Raw genomic sequence first — 21,116 nt, forward strand, 5'->3', positions numbered from 1 at the left:
ATTCAAGGCTTGGTCACTATGCGAGGACCATGAGCATATCGCGAAATTCCCCCAGATTGGGCAGATGACCACCAACATGAATGATGATAACTCATCTCGTCGCTCTCAACTTCCTCATCTTCCTCCACCTCCACCCCCGCTATCTCAGCCCCGAGATCCTCGACTGGCCACCCGTCCCTCCAGACCATCCATCGACACCACCCCTTCGCACCTAGGACCGCCTCCCCTACCGCCGAAGAGCGAGCTCCCTTCTCAGAAACGCTCCCCGCAACTGTCTCCCCAAATCCAACCCAATCCGAGATCGGGGCCAATCTCAGGAGGCCACAATGACTCGGGTTACGAGTTTGTCCAGGCCCTAGAGGACTTCTCTCAATCAAGAGATGCAGAGAATAAATGCAAAGCAGAAAAAGAAAACCTGGAAAGAGACATAGCGAACAATGAAAGACACCTCCAAAAGTCCAGGGGGGCGAGGCATTTCCTCCTACAATCGCTATCTTCGAACAGACCAAGGCAAGGCTCAAAGAAGACCTTGCCAGAGTTGAGAAAAGCCTCGACCAACATGCGTCAAACCACTTCCAGACACAAGCACTACTCAGAAACTTTTGGGCTGAAAGAACACGCACATCTGAGGGCGGTAACGAAAGAAGGATGGCCGAGCTAGAGTCCCAAGTGAATGAGCTCAAAAATTCCATCCCAAAAGACTTCCCCAAACAACACAATTTTCCCAACTTTGAACGCTTCGAACAGAAGTTGGCAAAGCTAGAGTCTGAACTTCGGGAGCTAAAACATCCTGTCGTGTCCAAAGAACCGAGTCCGCCCACCGATGAGGACAGCCTTAACTCCAGGCTCAAGAAGGCAGAGAACTCAGTGACCAAGCAATCTCACCGCAACATGGAACAAACTAGGGATCTGGAAGCTATGTCATTGCGAATGAAGGAGCTCGAGAAAAAGTTTGAATCAATTTCCAATGTTGGGAGCCGGCTCCACGAGCTCGAAAAACGACCTACGGATTTTACCCAACTTGCGTTGCCTTCACAGATGCCGGATACGCCATCTCATGCTCAAATTCAGCACACAGACACGCAGTTGAAGTTCCTACAGAATCGCCTGCAGGGACTTGAGGGTCGGTTCGATCTGTTGGCCAAGGCATCCAAAATGACTCATGATATACATATGCAAGAGCTAGAGAAAGACACTAAACGAATCGGTCAGCTGGAAACAGACTATCACCAATTCGCTCAAAGACTGGATAAAAGCGCTAAAGAACTGGCTGCCTCACAAACAGCATACGCCAACTCAATAACTGGTAATCAATCTGGGATCAATCTCAAAGTTCGCGATGATTTGAACAAGCTTTCAGGGGCCGTGGACAAGGTCTCCAAAGAGATGGTGCCAGAACTCTCCAAATCTCTGGGCAAATCCAACGGTCTCTTGCAGTCCGTGATTCAGGGAACCCGATCTCTGGAATCCCGTTTTCAACAACTTACCACCGAGCCGCTGGTCAAACACATGATGCATGCCATGCAAGAAATGTACCCTTCAGTTGGCACATTGTCGGAGCAAGTTCAAGCTTTCAAGGGTCATGCCGAGAAAGAGATCGCTGAAGTGAAGCAAAAGCTCGAAAAATTGGAGATGTTGCCATCCGGCGAAGCCCAATCAGAAGCCCTAGAAAAGTTACGGGCTCAACTGGAAAAGCATCAAGAAGAGAGCACAGGAAAGATCGATGCTTTTACATCCGGCCTCAAGAAAGACCTTCGTTCGCAGCTCGATGACATTTTGGTTCTTCGAAACGACTTTGCTACTCAGTCCAACGCCGTGGCAGATCTAGGAGAAAAGATTGCCAGTGGAGAGACTGAATGGCCGCCCGATGATTGCAGAAAACTATTGACGTCTGTTTCAGATCTGAGGGAGGAGATCAAGATTTTGACAAGCAAAGTCGACAATTTGACACCCAATGCCACCACCAAGAGCCAAACCGAGCAGCTCGAAACCCGCCTGAAAGCATTGGAGGAACTTGCGTCGCCGGAGACTGCGGAGTGGATAAAGGAGAAATTCGCCGAACTAGACAGAATCCAACACGAGTCTATTCCACGAATCTTCAACCGAATCAGAACCTATGAAGACTGCTCTCGCTCTGTTCAGTCCCCCGCGGAAAATGTCCAAAAGCTGGACAAGAGTTCCTCTGACAATCCCAGCAAGTCTGGCACACCGCAAGTGCCAGACCAACAACCATCCCGAGGGTCAGCCCAGGGCCAATTAGCAAAAGCCATGTTGAAAAAGAAAAGATCTCGACACTCTCTCGCCTCTGATGACGATCGGTCGCTCCCCGGAACACCCTCTGCGAGTAATTCGTCGCCCGTCCATCCCTCCTCGAGCTCGGATATATCATCGAGCAAGAAGAACAAGAGAAAAAAAAAGCGCAAGGATCAAGACGCGACCCAACGTTAGGCTCCCGAAGGACTTGGCAAACTGGGTTTTCTTTCCGCTATGCTACTACCTCGCTTTCTTTTCTTTTCTTCCCTTCTTTTGCCTTTTCACTTACTTGTCCCTATTTCGGCCACGAGGCATTTCCCCTGGCGTTGAGGGTTCTTCCGTCGTATTCGATATGATATCTTTGGGGACATTTGTTGCGGCGGAGCGCAGTTATTTGCCTGTGTGATGAATATTTACGTGAGCCCTCTTTGACGGGCTCGTCTTTGCATGGCTGGCGTTTTATCTTATGTTAATACCCCCAGTCTAGGCTCGCATAATTGGACATATGAGACTTCCAGTCTATCATTCTCAAGTATACAAATCTATATAATCCCAGCCAATTTCTATCTAGGAGGGGTCGATCAAGATGATCCCAAAAACTTGACGACCGCTGCGAGCACCGAATAAGTACGGAAACCACAAAAAAACAGATAATAGGGGAATGCCTACCCTGCCGGAATGCCTCGGGATTCTCTGAGATCAGCCAGTGGCCTGCATCTACATCGGCGATTTCGGCATTGGGGAAGAACTTCTTGATCGCAGGAACAGTGTCATCCGACACGTACTGGGAGTTAGTACCACGGACGAAGAGGGTTGGGCCCTCGTACTGGATCGTGTCAGACTCGGAGAAGGGCCAATCGGCCATTTCATCCAACGACCGCCCGATCACCGACAACGGCACCCGGAACTTTAGACTGCGGTCTTCCGCACGGATAAGATTGGTGAGAAGGAATTGGCGGATTGGGAGGGACTGGATGTTGATGTCAATACTGTAGCCAGAATTGAATTGAATTAAGAAGAACAGAATCCGGCTTGTATCGTGAAGGCGTTGAAAAGTTCATGGTGGAATGGAAGGGAAAGTGGTTATAAGCTCACCTCTTCGTAGTCCGAGAGGATTTTGTCGGCCTCGGACTGCTTGGATACATTTTCTCTCTCGATGTGCTGCATGCCTCGGACATACTTGGGGAAGTCGCTCTTGAGTGCTGCGTTGACTGGGGCATTATCAACGGGGATCAGTGCAGAGACTCGTTCCGGCGAGCGCAGGGCCACCGTCATTGCCGCTTTGGCGCCCCTTTACACAAAGTATTAGTTTGAACTACCCCGGCCCAACATGACATGCACAGATATATGCCCATGTGTATATGTCAAGTCACAGCAAGATTTTAATTCGGCCCAAAGCGGCCACAAGGGGGAACCGTACATGGAGTGGCCAACCAGAACACACTTCTCCAGCTTCTGTTGCTGAATAAACTCTTGCACGTCTTCAGCCATTACACTGTAATTGTGCTCCGGTGCATGGAAGGACTGGCCATGGTTGCGCAGGTCCTGATAAATGATAAGCTTTGCTGGTCGAGTTGTTTTAAAGACCAGGAAATATGCACCAGGGTATATATTTGACATTTGAGATCGCGGGCCAGCGCTCTGTGGGATGGGTTAGAAGAGAGAAGCTAAAACCACTCTAAAAAGGGGCAGTAAACACACTTGCTGATACTCCGGTTGTTCAACTTGGACCCGAACAGTCCATGCAGGAACAGGATCGGATTGCGGACGGCTTGCTCACTCTCGGGTCCATAGACCTGGTATGACAGCTCAGACTGCAGTGCACGGGCAGTGGAGAAAGCCCGGAGACCCGGAGCCACTCGACGGGCTGTTCGAACAAAGAACATCGTTCTATGGGTTCTATCTGGCGAGAGAATCAGGAGCGATGTCGCTGATCGGGAACGCGATCCGCAGGATGACTCAGCATCCCGACGATGCCCCGGCCCGTCTGTGATATTTTTTTATTATCTTTTATTTTATTTTATTTTTATTTTTATTTTTATTTTTTTTTTCATAAAACGTCATTTGAACTGCCCTTTATCGAATCAAAATCTTCACATACCATCATTCTCTTAGCCTGGTGGTTCCTCCCTGTACTCTGCAATATGGTTGGCTCCCCGCACCTTGCCAAGTATGATGACATGGACTGTTGACTCACGTCGTTCGTATCCTGCATCAATGACAAATCAAAGCTGCTTGGTAATGTACAAGGATGAGTTACAAGGATCATGCAGCAGCTATGCAGTCTTTGTTTGAACTTTGAGTCTAGCCATGAGCCATAGAAGGACCGTGTAACTGCACGCTAGTCTCGTATTGGAGATGCGGAGAAGCCTGGGGTAAAAGAGCTGTATATAAACTTGCTTTCCTTCCTCCAGGTGACCCTAAAATTTCAATCCTCATCACACCCATCATGTCGGAGTACCAGCAGCCCTACACGATCTCGGTCCCCCAAGATGCCCTTGATGAGCTCAAGCAGCGCTTGGCTCTTGCGAAATTCCCAAGCCAGCTTGAATCCCCAGAGCAGGATCTCTGGGATTACGGTGTCCCAGTTAAAGAGGTGCAGGGGCTGGCAAAGTACTGGAAAGATCGCTTTGACTGGCGCAAGGCGGAGACTCGTTTGAACGAGCTGCCCAACTACCAGACTCAGATCGAGGTCGCAGGGTTTGGTGTCTTGGACATCCATTGTAAGCTTTTCCTGGCTGCTATCAGTGCGGATGGCTTTCCTGAAGGTGGTCATTTGCAGATATCCATCAACTCAGCCCTAACAAAAACGCGATTCCGCTGCTGTTCAGCCATGGATGTGAGTACTAGCTGTTCGTGTCATTTTATTAAATATGCTAAGCCTTCTAAATCTCCCCATAGGGCCCGGATCTTTCATCGAAGTAACCAAACTTCTGCCATTTTTAAAAGGTGGCGATGATCACCCTGGCTTCCACGTCGTCGCCCCTTCACTGCCCAACTTCGGCTTCTCTTCTGGAGTCACTCGCCGTGGATTTGGCATATTGCAGTACGCTGAGACCTTCCACAAGCTGATGCTCAAGCTCGGCTACGAGCAGTATGGTAAGTCACGCATCCTTTTTGGAAAAAGAAAAAGAAAAGAAAACACAATGAAACCAACTGTCTACTATAGTAACCCAGGGCGGCGACTTGGGGTTCTGGATAACCAGAACTCTTGGGCTGCTATACCCAGAGCACTGCAAGGCATCCCATGTAAACATGGTCGTTGCCCGGCCACCGCAATGGAGCAGCAATCCGCTCCTGGCACTGCAACACGCCCTAATTCCATACACAGACCGAGAAAAAGACGGCCGCCAACGGTCCAAATGGTTCGACCACGAAGGATTCGGGTACAACATGCTGCAAAGAACCAAGCCCCAGACCATCAGCGCGGCCCTTGCTGATAGCCCCGTTGCCTTGCTCGCTTGGATCTACGAGAAGCTGCATGACTGGACCGATTCGTTCCCGTGGACCGAGGATGAAATCCTGACTTGGGTTTCCATATACTGGTTCTCGGTGGCCGGTCCGGCGGCTAGTGTGCGGGTTTATTACGAGGGTTTCCATCCGGATCCTGTGTCAGGGATCTCCTACGCGCAACTAACGGGGTATATTCCTCGTGTGAAGCTCGGCCTCGCCCATCTTCCTCGGGAGATTTCGGTCGTTCCCACTACCTGGGCTGCTGCTTTGGGGCCGGTGGTTTGGCAAAGTGAGCATGTACAGGGTGGACACTTTGCGGCATGGGAGGTCCCTGATGTTATTGTCAAGGACCTGCGGGCGATGTTCAGCAAGGGAGGCCCATGTTATCAAATTGTGCTGGGTCGAGATGGGTATTAGTATCTTTCCTAGGATTATCATCAAGCCAAAGTGAAATAAGAATATCGAATCTCCCATTAGACGAAAGTTATTCTACCAATCCTGGCAAGTATCCAGGGATATGACGCCAGAATTCAATTTCGGAAACCAAACCAGTGGCACAAACACTGCTCGACAAGCGAGATATGATAAGTAAAATGCATATATAATATCTAGTTAGCCATATACAATTCATATATACACTTCAAATCTATTTTCTGTGAATCACATTGGATCCCCTAGCTGTCCAGCAGCGGCGGCACCTTCTCGCAGAGATATTCGACAATAGCATCAGGCCCACGCTCGACCTGCAAGCCAGTAGGAATAGCATGCAGCTTAATATCAGGCTTGATCGACCTGGCCGTCTCATGGATCTGGCGGGCCTCATCGTCGGTCCACATGGATGCGCTGAACTATACGTTGGGTGAGTCGAGACATCCCCACAGCGCTCGGATAACCCGAGAACTTACTAGAACGTCCGGGAGGAGTTCCTTCACCTTGGGCTCGACTTCCTCGATCTCTGGATGAGACTGTCAGCTAAATGATCAACCAACTATGGTGACTCCATTCCACTCACTCTCGCAGTTGTCCACGTGGATGATGGTGTACTGCTCTTTCAGCGTGTCGGCCACCCGCCCAATGAGCCGTTTGGCGCGCTCGGGCGCAGTGTTGACAGTGACGAGGCGGAAGGGACCCTTCGGGGTGGACATGGTGACGATGGAATGAAACGGGTGGTTTCAGGGAAGAATTGCGACACGGCCGGGCTTTTGAGTATTTCCATCGGCTCGCGTCCCACTGTCGCCACCGGATCCCCACAATGTGGGAGGCTGCCCCTCTGGCTTATCCATCGCCGGGGTAGAAATACTCCGCCGATAAGAAACGCGTCTTTTTCAATTAAACTTGTTGCTTTTGCGATTGCTTTTCTAACTTTGTTTTTAAGCTCAATCACTATGTCCAAGATTGCATCTACCTTTTCGCGTGCGTATTGGCCACCCCCCACTAAATGTAACGCGTCGCGGAATGATTGAGCTGACCAACAACCAGGCCTGGTGCGCTTCGTCCCCAAGTCCAACCCCTCCAGCATCCTGATCGGAGAGCCGGTTGATCCCCAGCTGGACGTAGGATTAGCCCTGTACCAGGGCAAGGAGGTGTCCGTGCGCCCATTCTCGGGTTCCTCGGTCCTGAACCCGGGCCAGGTCACGAGCGCGACAGAAACGATCGCGCGTATTTTGTCACCGCTGGCGCAGACAGAGGTTGGGTCAATTCGGTGTATTGGCCTCAATGTGAGTACAACTATTTTCCAACATCTATACAAACAAGAGACTAATGTGCTCACGCGGCAACAAAGTATGTGTCGCACGCCAAAGAAATGTCGCTGCCCATTCCCGATGTGCCGACCTTGTTCATGAAGCCCTCGACAGCGCTGGCTGATCCCTGGCCTGCACCGACTGTTTTGCCCAAGATCACGCAACAAGACAACACTGGCGACTACGAGTCGGAGATGGTCATTGTTATCGGCCGTGATGCCAAGGACGTGCCGGAGTCCGAAGCGCTTGACTACGTACTTGGTTACACTGCTGCCAATGATGTTTCCAGTCGTACCTCGCAGATGAACCAGAGCCAGTGGACTTTTTCGAAGGGATTCGACGGTGCATGCCCGATTGGTAAACTCCTCACAACCTTGATATTGAAATGCAAATCGTTCGCTGACCAACAATATTAGGTCCCGTGCTGGCCTCAGCTGCTTTGATTCCAGATGCCAGTAGATTCCAAATCCGCGGCCTGAAGAGTGGTCGAGTGATGCAGGACTGCCCCTTGACGTGAGTTTAACAATTTCAAAATGTTTTAATCTATAAACTAACTTTCTTTGCTCTAGCGACCTGATATTCAGTGTCCCTCAGCTCGTCAGCTTCCTCACCCAAGGCACCACCCTGCCTGCCGGTACAATCATCCTCACTGGTACACCTCCTGGTGTGGGTGCCGCCAAGAAACCCCAGGAGTTTCTCCAGGCGGGCGATGAGTTTGCTGTGGAGCTTCTTCCTCATGTGGGCACGCTCATCAACAAGATCGAGCACCAGTGATCGACCAGAGTCATGAATATGATCCATTCATGTGTATATATGATAGAAGACGTGGGCCCATCCCAAAAGAACTTATTGGCATGATGATCGCTATGACTTTTACCTCGCTAATATGGACTCCATAAATACGAGCCAAAATGCCAATGAGAGCACGGATTTCCGCATATCACCACCAAAAACCAATCAAAACTAGAATTCTATTTGAAATTGGTATCATTCAGTTCTTATTCTCTACAAGAAGTCTTGATTTAGTATAGAGAATTGTTGACAGGTATCACGTGGGCCAGATAGTCAACTAGCTCTTCGGCCCCTCATGAAGATCATGATTTTTCCTGTTCTTTAAACTTTTTTTCATGCGAGATCTTCGCCTTCTTCTTACACAGTATGAGCTGCTGCAACATATGACTCAATATTTATCAGCACGGGGCTTGTTTAACATTGCCCTGGCATGCCACGATCTATACTCCTGCATTCTGATGTCGCTATCCGTCTTTCGCAGGTTAAAGCGTCTCACAATCTGTGATGGCTCTGGTCTAAGAAAGCGACAGAATTTCACTGGATCGTACAAGCCATATTCTGGTCCTTTGAGAATGCTCCCAGGCGCACCATACTACGACGAAGAGATCGAGGTTCAGGTCGATAATATCAACTGTGACGCAACCAATGCCCTCCCATGTCTCAAACGCGAGATAAATGTCTGCGAGGTTGGCCTAACTGCCTATGTAATTATTATACCATTTTGGAGATATAATTCTAATTTGTATTCTCTTAGGAATGCCGATATGTGCCCCGAGTGAGAGACACGCATCGCTACCAATCCCGTCGCAGGCCCCATCTAGATCCAGCATATGAGAGCCACACAATTGTTTGTTATTGTGCATCCTGTGATGAGGAAGTTGAAAAAGACTTGCCACTACGCATATCCGAGCTTTGCGACTGCGACCAATGCACTCGCTGGATATGCCACTCCTGCAAACAAAAAGAGGAAGACGATGATCGCGATTACTATAGAAAAACGGACTATGTGTGTTTAGCAGGTTGGGTTTGACAGGTTCAAGGTGGATGAGGGCTTATGGCTGCCGGATCACCAGCTCTATACCGCGGTATATATATCAGAAACCAGCCTGATTAATGAGACCCATTAATTGAGGCAACTGCTGATGACCTGATCTTTATAGTTTTGGTGTCCGTGTGGAGCTCGAGCTCCGGGAGACGGGAATATCCGTTGCGCGTGGTGCAAAAGAAGACATGATCCGGATACGTGGATGGATGAGGAACCGGATCATATTCCCTTTTTTGATGGTCCTTTAGAGGAGGATGATAAACCTGAATGAAATTATAAGAGGAGGTTCTTTTGAGTCTTATGATCAGTGAAATAAACACGACAATTTACGTAGTTCTGGACCAATAATCAGTCTGCAAGAGATCTAAATGCCACACACTTGATCATCAACTCCACCACATGAGTTTTATTGCCATTTTAGAAGCGTCGGGCAAACGGCACTTCGTTTGCAATTCAGGTAGAATTCAAATCACCCAGCAAACATCTAACAATGGCATGAAGGACTCGTAGATGCTGACCACAACTGATGAGAGTGGGGCAGGGTATAATTTCTTCCATGTCGGAATAGATTTCTGCCGCCAGTGACAGGAATGCCATGCCAAGAGGAGACTTGACAGGATCGGATAAATCATACATAATTATGGCGTAGAGCGAGTGTGGGAATTCAGTGTCTGTTTTATCTGTAATTAACAATTGACCAATCTCTATAGCGAAGTCAAGTGTATCAAGATGCCAAAGGCATCGACCGAGTGTAGATCACATAGATTGAAGTACATATATACGATGTGGCTGCATAGCTCATGCTTCAAAATCCGTACAATTCTGAGTTCTCTACGAGATCAGGCCGAGTTCGGCGCGGCTTAATCTCGGCTCGGTGGGCCGAGTGATCCCGGGTTGTTTACTAGATGACTATGGTACTTGGTTAATTTTGGCTGATAAAAAAAATCTTTTGTTTAGCCGGGTTTTATTTTACTTCGACAATAAGAACAGGAAATTCCGATCCTAGTTTTCTTGATTTTCTGTCTGGCTGTGTTTCCAGCTCTACCCATATCGACATTGAGATATTGAGTTTTGTGCGGTCTTTGCTTCATGGAGATGAAATTTCTACTGTGAAGCATGGCCGTGAATCATGAAGCAGTCCTTGTCTCATTGATTTATATACAGCGAATTCCCCGACAATCTATCCCATGTCGAGTCGAGTCTAACCACCATATCAACTTACATGCAGACCCATATTCCAAGTTCACACACTCAAAACGATTCCCTAGGAAGCTCCGAGCATGATACCGAATGCCAAAACCACCTCTTAAGCCCCTACTCCTCCCGCAAACGCCAGGTCCGCCCTTTCCCGTGGAGGAAAATGGTCGGAATGACACTCACCGCGATGACCAGCGCCGATCCAACACCCGAGCTGGAAGCCACGCCGACATTTTCGAACATGGGAGAGAACCTGGATGACTGGTTAGCAAAAATGATACGGAGCAAATTGAGCGGAGGGAGAAGAAGGGAGGGGACACTCACCAGAAAGGGCCAATAAACCCCCAGATCTGGCGCACGAAGGTGATGAACACACCCACGCTGGCAGCCTCCTGAGGATAGCAGTCGACGGCGTAGGTCATCATGACCGTCGTGACTAGCTGGTTGCCAACGGCGCCGATGGCGGTGCCGATGATGGGCGACACGTTCCAGTGGCCAGAGGGAGACTCCTGGGTGCAGACCAGGAAGACAATCATGCCGATGATGGTGAGTGCGAACCCGAAGTAGCTGAGCCACAGCCGGTACTCGGGCTCGGGCTTGTGCTCCAGGCGTCGTGCGCGACGGCTCATCCAGAAGTCGGACAGAACGCCGCCCATCTGCTCGCCAATCACGGACCCGATGATAACGCCCAAGAACTGCAGACCCAGCTGTTCGGAGTTTAGCTCGAACTTCTCCTGCAGCAGCTGCGGCACTTCGACCGTCGCCAGGATGCTTCCAAACAGGAAGACCATCGAGTATGCACAGGCAGGGATCATAATCGACGGGTGGCGCACCATGGTCAGCGGTCGCACGAACTCGTACCAGGTCAGCGGAGTCGGATCGATCCGCCGAAGTGACAGATACTGCGTTTTCCAGCTTGATCCCTGATATTCGGCGCCGCTACCCACGTAGCGGGTCTCCGGGCCCAGGAGCAGATACAAGATGAACTGAGCCCCGTTGATCTTGCAGCGGATTTTGATCAGCGACCAGACTCATCTACTTGAAAATTCAGAACTTACCATGGCTAGGATCCAATAGATCCATTGATAGCCAGCCCGGTAGGTCACGAAGCCGAAGATAAAAGGCCCGATCGGTACTCCCAGAGTGACCATGAGTGTCCAAACACCCATATACCGGGCGCGATCCTTCTTGAAAGTCGTCTCCATCACCACGGCACTGCCGATGGCAGAGGCCGGGGAAATGAAAAAGGCAACAAGGGCTCGGCAGGCGGCTACCGAGGCATAGGTGGTGCTTTTGGCACAGCCAATATTGCACACCAGGCTGCAGATAAGTGACAGAAGGAAGATGGGGCGTCGCCCGAACCGATTAGACAACGGCTTCCAGAATAGAGGAGCTCCTCCCAGGATGGCGATTTGCAGCGACGTCAAGTAACTGGCCTTTTGCAGGTTGACGTTAAGCTCTTTGGCGATGTCCGCATAGGCAGGAATGATGGCGGCAGCAGTAAAGGTGCCCATGCAGGCGTGGAATGCCACCAGAATAAGATTGGACATTTTCTAGCCATTTCCGGCGCATTAGCCTTCCAGCCAGATGGGTTACTTGCCATCGCCATCTCAAAGGGGCAAGGGATGGTGACGGCGTAAACGGAAACAACTCACCTTCCATTCGGGCCAGTTGTAAGGATCCGCCGGGTCCATTCCCGGGATAGGATCGAGTTCATACGTCCCATGCCGTTCAAGCAGATAATCCCGATGCGCCTTGGGGAGGCGAGTGGCCACTGACTCTGCATAGGTGGACGGCTGGCCTGCCTCGGCGCTCTCGACGAGGTCGATGTCGGCCTTGGTGGCCGGGGCTCCTTCGACCTCGGCGGTCGGAGAGGACGACGGTTGCAACTCCATAGATGGCATCTTATAGCATGTCCTTCTGAAACCAAATGAATACAAACTTTTCCCGACTCAATGTTCAGGTTCAAGAAAAGGCCAGGTGTCGAACGCCGTAAAGGGTCTGGGGCATTTGACCAGGAAAAGAACCCAAACGACTGCAGAGAAGGGTGTTATGGAATGGAGCCGAGAAGGATTGGTCGAGGGTTCTCAGGCGAAACAAGACTTTTGGACAGCAGCCATGCTGGGTGTGTGCATAGCCAAGACGCTAACTGCACGCCCCCCTGGCCCCGGAGATACCGGGAAGCCCGGGGTACTCGCGCGGCATTGTTGTGGAGAGAAATGCGGAGAGTCCCCACAGTCGACTGGACTCGGCGAGTCACAACGCAGCAATTGCGAGTGGTGATTAGTCAAAAGCGTCTGGCACTTGAACCCGGCTAGCCGATGGTCTCTGTGGATGAGTCCGGCACCGCACGAGTGGTCAATTACCGAGACCTCATTCCTTCATATCCCTCTGCCCCGGAAGCCCCAAACCGTGTAAAGAGACCATTCAACCTGAGGTTGGATGGCGCGGGGGAAGTAGTCAGCAACGATGATAACGAAGTTAACTACCGAGGCGATTGTTTGCAAGCCGCGTAACCCCCCACTCTGAGGCAGTGGACTCGATAGTCTGGCCTACCATCAATATGATAAGACCATATGCACACATCCCTGGGTGCCTTGTGGGACAGTGGGTGGTTGGTATCAATAGCTTCAGAACAATCCCCTCGCTGCCCACTCCGACCAATCCTTCAGGAAGAATAATCCATACAAGATCTAGTTTGCTTATTGTTTCTCGTCAACTCGGGCGGTGAATCGCCCACAGAAAAAAAGCGACTTCTCGGCACCGATCACTCCGGTGCCACACCCCACAACCGCTCCACCACTTCCTCTCTTCACTCTCTGCAATTCCCGGCCACTCAGAATGGCGTCGATGGAGATCACGACGGCACCGCCTGTCCCCGCGGGGGTCAAGAAACTGGCATGTCCAAACTGTCACAGAACCTTTTCCAAGGCTGAACATCTCAGAGTGAGTCTGAACTTCATCCACAATGCCCCACGCATGAGGAGCAGTTGGCTACGCCAAGGCATGCAAGAGCTAACCGCTTTTCCAGCGCCATCAACGATCCCGTAAGTGCGATGATTATTGAATCTTTGAAACAGGCTTCATGCTGACCAGATGTTCCAGACACGGGGTCCAAGCCATTTGTATGCGACGAGTGTAGTCGGCCCTTTGCTCGAAAGGATGCCCTGAGTCGACATGCGAAGATGCATACTCGGAATGTGAGCGAGAATGAAAATCCTCCACCCGGTGCAGGCCTTTCGCAGCCGGCATCGATCGAGTCAATCACCCCGGCGGACACGAGCAGTGTCCCTACTGTCCCTACCACAGGCCCCGCGTCGACTTCGGCGACCAGCCAGTCATGGGATGATGAAGCTCAGTCAGAACAGCAACAGGGCCTGCCCAGTATTGCCCAAGAAATGGACTTTGCATTGACCTGGCCAGACTCGGAGGAGCTGTTCCAGAGTTTGATGTCGTCCGACGCAACAGACCAGTGGCAGATGCCTTTGGGCACCCTACCCTTTCCACCGATCATGCAGGATGTCAATGGCATGAATTTTGAGTCTCCCAACTCGTTTGATGATCGAACCTCTTCCGTTGGGACAATCCCATCTGGTGGCGGACACCAGGCGGTTCGTGATGTCACGGAGATGGTGACCATCTCGGTGAGTAGAGTGCCCCACGAGGGAGACTTCAATTTCCCTCCGCATACTTACCATCTCTTGTAGTCTTCTAGTGTTACCGCCGCAGTGAAAGCCACATCCATCACCTCGGTCTTCCTCGACGCGTGTCTCCACATGTTCTTCGTTCGCTTCATCCCCACATTCCCTATTTTGCATCCAGCGACCTTTGTGTTTCGAGAATGCACCCATGCTCTCCTGCTCAATGCCATTGCCATTGGGTCTTTGTATCTCGGCCCCAAAGACTCGGTTGCCAAGGGTGAAGCATTGTGGCGGCTGGCTCACACTGCCGTTGCTACTTCCTGGCAGTCTTTGATCAACCATCGTGGCCCCTACGATTCCTGTCCGGGAGTACAGCTAGTTCTCACGGCTCTTCTCGGCCAGATTTACGGGGTGCTGTCCAAAAGTCGGGCGATCCGCACCACGAGCCAGGTTTTTCGGCCGCTGGGCTTCTTTTGGGCGAGGCATTGTGGCATGTACAACAGCCAGTCGTACTCAATGGGAAACCTACCTTCTGCCACTGCCCCTCTCGCAGAAAAAGACTACAGCTGGCGCATTTGGTCTGCTCGGGAAGTCCAAAAGCGCGCCCTGTTGGCATACTATGTGCTGGATGGTCTTGTGGCGCAGATGTCGGGTGATGGCCCGGCTGCTCAACATACTTCTAACCCACTGACCCTGCCCAGTAGTGAGAATGCTTTCAATGCCAACACTCCAGATGGTTGGCTGTCCTATATGGCCCCCCCGGACCAGGATCAGTCCTTCCTGGCCATCTTTCGGTCTCTTTTCCCGCCAATTAGCAATTTTCGCTGCCTGAAATACCAGTTCTCTCCATTTGCACTCCGTGTGGTTCTCGAGGGCCTCCAATCTCTGGTCTCCGACAGCGATGACAATGAACTTGCCGTGGGAGTGCCCGGTCAATCCGATGTTCGAAGAGCCCTAGTCCAAGTGCTCGAAACCATTCACATGAGCCTTCATTTCTCTGAACCTGAGAGACTTGAGCTTCTGCTTCGCTGGCACACAGTTTGTCTGGACACCATGATTAGCTCGACAGTTCTTGCTCGGCATGTGTGTTCTCGGTACAACATTTCACAACATATCTCGGGGGCCGGCCAGACTCTCCATCCAGGATTCGATCTCGTCAAATGGGCCCATAGCGAGGAAGCTCGCCGCGCGGTGCTGCACGCCTGGTCTATTCAATACATTGTCGAGCAGCTCCCTCGTGGCCGTGCTCATGTTGTACACATGCCAAGCTCTCTCTTTGCTGCTGCGACTGTGTATGTGGTCTTCTCGCTTGCAGGCCTCGCAACTGTCAAACTCCCGCGTGCCGTTGTCTGGCAAGATGCCGTGCTGTACCCATCTGACCTCTGCCTGGGCGATGAGATTATCCCGCCAATCTCCAGTTCAGAGACTCGCTGCTTTATCCAGGGCGAGCATGCAGGGCTGTTGGTTCATACTGATGTTGTCATCCGCAATCTTCTTTATGAGCTCAACTCGATGCAGAAGCTGTTTCGCTGCCTCTCCTCGCAGTGGGGCATTGCGCATGACATGGAGGAAATCGTTGCGCAGTGGATTGAGGTGTGCCATTAGACGATGGGCCTCAAGAGCTGTCGCATGCACGCTAGGCGTTTCTCGGGTTTGCTTTTTTTTTTCAAGTTAGGCGCTTCGGAATGATGGCATTTGCACACTGTAGGCCATTTAGCCTGGGGATACCTTTCGCATATGAGGTGTTCAGTTAATGTTTGAATATCATGGAATGATCAAGTGAGCCTCGTTGTAACATGTTCTTTTTCCCATTCAACTTGGTACTGTGGTGTATTTCGTCCTCGGCAGCTTTGCCTATCGGTGAATTCGCTGTTGGTTTGTTCTTAGTTGACCCTGAATTTTACCGAGTGCTTCGCTTAAATCGCTCTCAGAGCTAAGAGCGTGAACACGACTAGCAAACCCGCGTGGGTGTCCCCGCTATGCGAGACAGGGAAATGAGGCGTTTTGAGGCGACTTCATTTCCACCAACCACAACTGCCGCTTTTGATTAGATAGTCGTGTTCTGTTCTAACGGTGTGTGTTGTGTTTTCGCGATAACGATGGAAATAACAGCGACAGTGTCGCTTAATTATGGCTGGAACCTTCGAGTGCTGATCTATACTTGCTCAGGTGACTCGATGTTCTCGACATGTCTACATTCATAGATCTATACACTCATTTGGTAACTGGACAAGCGGGGAATCACTAGTGCAACGAATGGGGCCTGTTTCCACCAACGAGAGCCTGAATCTGCCAAAAATTGCACTTTGTCTGAGGCAAAATGAGACTCGACATCCCCGCAAACATGCCACTCCGCATGACTGCCTTTCTGTGGGGAACGCATGTACCCTGTCTTCTATTCTCCCACCTGCCGTGCCGATGCTCCTTTACCCGCATCGGAGATTTAACCCCTCCATGAATCTTCCACTCATCCGACTGGACTCAGTCCAACAAAACAACCATCAAAAATTACCCACAATGGAGTAACCACCTCCCCACGGGAGCCCTGTGTATTTTCTGTCTCAATCAAAGATCAATCCCCAAAGATGGCGAAAGTCCGGCGGGGAAAAGCATGCGGCTTTTCGGACCGATGGTCGTCCCTTGTGTCTTCAATGGCCACAACACGTTAAAAGCCTCGGCGTCACCCCGTTGGGGGAAGGCTGAACGCCACTGTGCTTTGGGCAGCTTCCCCCAGTGCCTCTAGCATGAGTGACTAGCTTGAGCAGACTACACGTGGTTTTGGATGGAACCTGGACACCTGACGCTAGCTCCGGCTAATTCTGCATATTGACCATGAATGGCCATGCGTTTCCCTCTATACGCACCTCTCCCAGTCTGTGGTATAAAGTGCGCTGCATGACTCCTTCGTGTGGTACGACTCTTGGGTGAAACCAAGCTTTGGCGCTTTCTTCGAGGCACTGTTCGCTCAGATTGTCGGTGTAACACTTCCCAACGTCCATAACAAGGTCTCCTTTGGCAACAATTGACCACGTCCGCAGCATCCACAATGGGGTTGCTCACATTCCCCAAGGTGTATAACACCTACTTTGTCGCAATTATTGCGACAGTCGGTGGCATGCTGTTTGGCTTCGATATCTCTTCGATGTCAGCTATCATCGGCACCAGCCAGTATATCGATTACTTCCACAACCCTCACGGAGTTCGACAGGGTGCGATTAACTCCGCTCTCGCCGCTGGCTCGGTCGTCGGCTCGCTGATGGCTGGCCCGATCTCCGACAAAATTGGTCGCCGAGACTCGATCTTCTTTGCGTGTCTATGGTGGCTGATCGGAACCGCGGTGCAGGCCGGCGTGAATGGCTTCGGGTCGCTGATGGCCGGCCGCATTTTGAACGGCGTCTGTGTGGGCATTACATCCTCGCAAGTGCCCGTGTATCTGGCGGAAATCACCAAGAAAGAGAAGCGCGGCTCGATCATCGTTATCCAGCAACTGGCAATCGAATGGGGTATTTTTATCATGTTCTTCACTGGCTATGGCTGCTCCTTCATTCCGGGAGCTGCGTCGTTCCGTCTTGCCTGGGGGTTGCAGTTTGTTCCATGTCTCGTGTTAATGACCGGTCTGCCCTTCTTGCCTCGCTCGCCTCGCTGGCTTGCCAAAGTGGATCGAACAGAAGAAGCGATCACGACTCTGGCTCGCATTCAGGCCAAGGGAAACATCGATGATCCTCTCGTCGTTGCTGAGTGGGAGGAAATCACCACCGTCTTGGCTGCGGAGCGTGCCGCTGCTCCGGGCTGGCGCAAGTTCTTCCACAACGGAATGTGGCGACGTACTATGGCCGGCTTCACGGTCCAGGCGTGGCAGCAGCTCTCGGGTGCGAATGTCATGACATACTATGTTGTTTATGTGTTCCAGATGGCCAAGTAAGTGGGCCGGTTGAATTTCTCCCTCCTTGCGAATCAAAACTGTATAACCAATGACTCACGCCTCGCAATCAACAGCATGACCGGCAACATCCTTCTGATCTCGTCCGGCATTCAATACGCCCTCTTCATTATTTTCACATCCATCATTTTCTTCTATATTGACAAGACCGGTCGTCGCACCCTGTTCATGTACGGTGCCATCGGCATGGCCTTATGCCATTTCGTGGTCGGCGGAGTCCTGTCCGCTGGAGAATATGTGCCTGATGGCGTGGATGGCAATCTCAATGTCCTGATTAGGGTCACCGGATCCAAGGCCCACACTGTCATTGCTTTCAGCTACTTTCTGATCATTGTCTACGCGCTCACCCTCGCGCCCGTCGCTTGGGTCTACGCAGCAGAAGTTTGGTCTTTGGAAACCCGCGCTGTGGGCATGGTGAGTCTGCATACTTCAAAGCCCTTCTATGTCTTTGTTTGAGTAGAGCAAGCTAATATGATTTTCCAGAGTATCTCCGCCGTTGGAAACTGGCTTTTCAACTTTGCTCTCGGTCTCTTCGTTCCACCTGGCTTTGCCAACATCACCTGGAAACTCTTTATTGTCTTCGGGGTTCTCTGCATCGGCGCCGCTGTGCAGGTCTTCTTCACGTAAGTTTTCCTCCACTTTCCTCGTTTCCGGACTTTATGATCTGACCAATCCCATTTCTTTCACAGGTACCCTGAAACTTGCGGCAAGACTATTGAGGAGGTCGAGGAGCTGTTCAGTGACAATGGGCCGAAGCCGTGGCATACCAAGCCTGGAAACTCCAAACTGGATGGTCTCATCCAAGAAGCCCGCGAGAAGACTCTACACGCCAAGGATGTTGTCGGAGAGACCGTGCACCACGAGAGTGTGGGTACGGATGTGTTGTCTAATCAGACTGTCGAGAAGCCGATTGCCAACACTCAGGATGTGTAGATGAAAGGAGAAAGGGTGTGATTGCTGATGTTCAGCTGTCCTACCAATAATTGGCATATATAGCGACAATTGTGAATCGACATTCAAAAATTCAAAATTAAAAGTGATATGGGTTCGTGATATATATTTGGTTATGTCCAGTTTGATCACGACTACGTTTGCACATTCCTTGATGCTTGAACATAGGCTTGAGAGAACCCATAGCCTAGGGATGGTATTTTTTTTTTTTGATATTAGAAAACATTATCATTTAAGTTTGTTGGCTTATGTTCATGCAGCATCCATTTACTTTGCTGTGCACGTTCATCTATGCACAAATCACGTGCCATACGCGAACGCGTCTCAACGCGCTTCTCGGCAACCGCGACATGTTGTCCAGACCCTCTCTTATCAAGATTGGTGCTTTGCCAAATGTGGGCCTGATGGCAATCTTGCCTTTTGCAGCCCCACCGATCTTGTTCTGACATGCCCTCAGTTGAGCCCAGAGCTGACTAAATATCACACGCCTGATATATCGAAAGTTGTTTGACACACAACGCCATGTCTAGCCCACAGCCGCTGGGCTCAGGACTTGCGTCATCTCGAGGGACGCGGTTGCACGATATCAGTGGTCGCCGTGACCCTGTCTCCGGCCGTGGCAAGCAGCTCACAACGGGCGAGCAAGCAGCTCTGATCGAACTCTACAAAGAGCGCCAGTGTTATACTACTGTTGCTGAGCACCCAAAAAGCTTCTGGGTCGCTTTATCGGCTCATTTCTTTGATCGGACTCAGCGTGCTTATTCGTGGCAATCGTGTCGGCGCCGCCTGGAGGTTCATGAGGCACATACAAAGGAGCATCAACAGAATCCTCGGCTGAGTGCAGGGCCAAGTCCAGAACAGGAAATTCCTGGCAATGTGCCTCCCATCTCTGAGTATTCTCATCACAGCAGCGAGGAAGACCAACATACTTCGCCCGACATAGAAGAGACATGTAGCCAAAAACCCCAGCCAGCACTTCGGCAACAGGCCCTAGAACTGGTAGGATCGCCACGAAGAAGTCATCGAAGTGTTGAAAGGAGGACTCGAAAGACCTCGTACCCCGACTCAGAAGGACCGAGTCCGCGCCTTGATGGATTTACCAGAAGCTCTCGTCCTTTTGATCGCCCGCCGTCACAGTCGCGATCACGGTCTCCTCATTCTCGTGGGAGTGCTACTTATCGCAGGCGTTTCTCGACTACTTCGAGAGAAGAGTCGGTTCCCAAGCCCTTGCACCCCAAAAATCAAATGTCCGCATTGCGCACCACAACAGCAAGACGACAACATGAAAAAATGCCTTCAAATGATGTTTCTGTGCCAAATGTCTCAGGTTTCTCGACTCCCGCCAAGCAAAGGTCACGCGGAAACCCGAGACCTACTTCGACTCTATTCGAACTTGCGAGCACCACCGCTAAACCCTCGCCCAATTTGGAAGATTTAATCCGCTCCTATGGCTCACAATCCGGTGACTCTGATGACGATCTCCCCGATACACCCGTGCCGCCCACCCACCGACCTCTCCAACAAAGTACTAAGCCTAGCCACGCGCAATTGGAGGACCTCTACCAACGACTCACCAGTGCCTTCCATAATGAAACGAAGAAATTTATTGCGCAATCGAATACCCCCCGCAACAAAAGATTCTCATGGAAGCTGCAGCCGATGCCTTCATTGTTGACATGGAACGGGCGACGGCTAAGTTCAGGGGTGTAATTCAGTGCATATTTTGATCATTTTCTGAACACCTGTGTTTCCGGGATACCCGAGGATATAATTAGGCTTGTGGGAGGCTGTTTTCTTTGTACTATGTGCTTTCACGTTGTTTCCCTCTGCATCTGTTTAGATACCCATTGACATGAGCGGCGTTTCTTTGTTGGACTTGATGAGCATTTCACTGGTTTTTGTATTTCCTTCAAGGCCAAGTTCTTCCCATATCCTCGGAGATTCGGATGTGGCTTTGCCCGTGTCTATGTTTCTTTGGATCAAGGCACAGGCAGCAATCACAATGTATACATACATAATTGATCGTGTTTCTGGCTTTTGACGGGCCTGTCTTGTTGTCTCAAGACCATTAACATCTGTAGAACAGTTATCTCTAATAAAAA

At 50.8% G+C, this 21,116-nt stretch overlaps 9 protein-coding genes across 9 annotated transcripts; 6 read left to right on the forward strand and 3 right to left on the reverse strand.

The window, feature by feature from the left end:
* Nucleotides 1-648: 648 nt before the first annotated feature.
* NUU61_001044 (uncharacterized protein) lies at nucleotides 649-2,448 on the forward strand (the record flags this gene model as incomplete). Its single annotated transcript, XM_056651626.1, has 1 exon — nucleotides 649-2,448. One exon carries the CDS (start codon nucleotides 649-651, stop codon nucleotides 2,446-2,448), a length of 1,800 nt encoding a protein of 599 aa, XP_056516476.1.
* A 386-nt stretch (nucleotides 2,449-2,834) lies between these two features.
* Nucleotides 2,835-4,139, reverse strand: NUU61_001045 (uncharacterized protein; the record flags this gene model as incomplete). The annotated part of the gene is made up of 6 exons (XM_056651627.1): nucleotides 2,835-2,863; nucleotides 2,923-3,223; nucleotides 3,349-3,544; nucleotides 3,674-3,818; nucleotides 3,872-3,894; nucleotides 3,955-4,139. 6 exons carry the CDS (start codon nucleotides 4,137-4,139, stop codon nucleotides 2,835-2,837), a joined length of 879 nt encoding a protein of 292 aa, XP_056516477.1.
* A 563-nt stretch (nucleotides 4,140-4,702) lies between these two features.
* Nucleotides 4,703-6,123, forward strand: NUU61_001046 (epoxide hydrolase family protein; the record flags this gene model as incomplete). Its single annotated transcript, XM_056651628.1, has 4 exons — nucleotides 4,703-4,976; nucleotides 5,036-5,092; nucleotides 5,155-5,352; nucleotides 5,423-6,123. The coding sequence occupies 4 exons, from the start codon at nucleotides 4,703-4,705 to the stop codon at nucleotides 6,121-6,123; spliced, it is 1,230 nt and encodes a 409-aa protein (XP_056516478.1).
* Nucleotides 6,124-6,380: 257 nt separating this feature from the next.
* NUU61_001047 (uncharacterized protein) lies at nucleotides 6,381-6,851 on the reverse strand (the record flags this gene model as incomplete). The annotated part of the gene is made up of 3 exons (XM_056651629.1): nucleotides 6,381-6,554; nucleotides 6,612-6,661; nucleotides 6,719-6,851. The coding sequence occupies 3 exons, from the start codon at nucleotides 6,849-6,851 to the stop codon at nucleotides 6,381-6,383; spliced, it is 357 nt and encodes a 118-aa protein (XP_056516479.1).
* A 240-nt stretch (nucleotides 6,852-7,091) lies between these two features.
* On the forward strand, nucleotides 7,092-8,222 carry NUU61_001048 (fumarylacetoacetate hydrolase family protein; the record flags this gene model as incomplete). The annotated part of the gene is made up of 5 exons (XM_056651630.1): nucleotides 7,092-7,119; nucleotides 7,186-7,424; nucleotides 7,490-7,805; nucleotides 7,865-7,961; nucleotides 8,018-8,222. The coding sequence occupies 5 exons, from the start codon at nucleotides 7,092-7,094 to the stop codon at nucleotides 8,220-8,222; spliced, it is 885 nt and encodes a 294-aa protein (XP_056516480.1).
* A 2,377-nt stretch (nucleotides 8,223-10,599) lies between these two features.
* NUU61_001049 (uncharacterized protein) lies at nucleotides 10,600-12,386 on the reverse strand (the record flags this gene model as incomplete). Its single annotated transcript, XM_056651631.1, has 4 exons — nucleotides 10,600-10,735; nucleotides 10,807-11,483; nucleotides 11,541-12,035; nucleotides 12,138-12,386. 4 exons carry the CDS (start codon nucleotides 12,384-12,386, stop codon nucleotides 10,600-10,602), a joined length of 1,557 nt encoding a protein of 518 aa, XP_056516481.1.
* A 937-nt stretch (nucleotides 12,387-13,323) lies between these two features.
* Nucleotides 13,324-15,728, forward strand: NUU61_001050 (uncharacterized protein; the record flags this gene model as incomplete). The annotated part of the gene is made up of 4 exons (XM_056651632.1): nucleotides 13,324-13,428; nucleotides 13,514-13,529; nucleotides 13,588-14,126; nucleotides 14,190-15,728. 4 exons carry the CDS (start codon nucleotides 13,324-13,326, stop codon nucleotides 15,726-15,728), a joined length of 2,199 nt encoding a protein of 732 aa, XP_056516482.1.
* Nucleotides 15,729-17,169: 1,441 nt separating this feature from the next.
* Nucleotides 17,170-18,996, forward strand: NUU61_001051 (uncharacterized protein; the record flags this gene model as incomplete). Its single annotated transcript, XM_056651633.1, has 4 exons — nucleotides 17,170-18,041; nucleotides 18,120-18,477; nucleotides 18,547-18,686; nucleotides 18,753-18,996. 4 exons carry the CDS (start codon nucleotides 17,170-17,172, stop codon nucleotides 18,994-18,996), a joined length of 1,614 nt encoding a protein of 537 aa, XP_056516483.1.
* Nucleotides 18,997-19,536: 540 nt separating this feature from the next.
* Nucleotides 19,537-20,724, forward strand: NUU61_001052 (uncharacterized protein; the record flags this gene model as incomplete). The annotated part of the gene is made up of 1 exon (XM_056651634.1): nucleotides 19,537-20,724. One exon carries the CDS (start codon nucleotides 19,537-19,539, stop codon nucleotides 20,722-20,724), a length of 1,188 nt encoding a protein of 395 aa, XP_056516484.1.
* Between the last annotated feature and the right edge of the window lie 392 nt (nucleotides 20,725-21,116).

The sequence above is a fragment of the Penicillium alfredii genome, assembly GCF_028826965.1.
Source record: "Penicillium alfredii strain IBT 34128 chromosome Unknown utg000001l_segment0_segment0, whole genome shotgun sequence".
In the NCBI taxonomy this organism is placed as follows: domain Eukaryota; kingdom Fungi; phylum Ascomycota; class Eurotiomycetes; order Eurotiales; family Aspergillaceae; genus Penicillium; species Penicillium alfredii.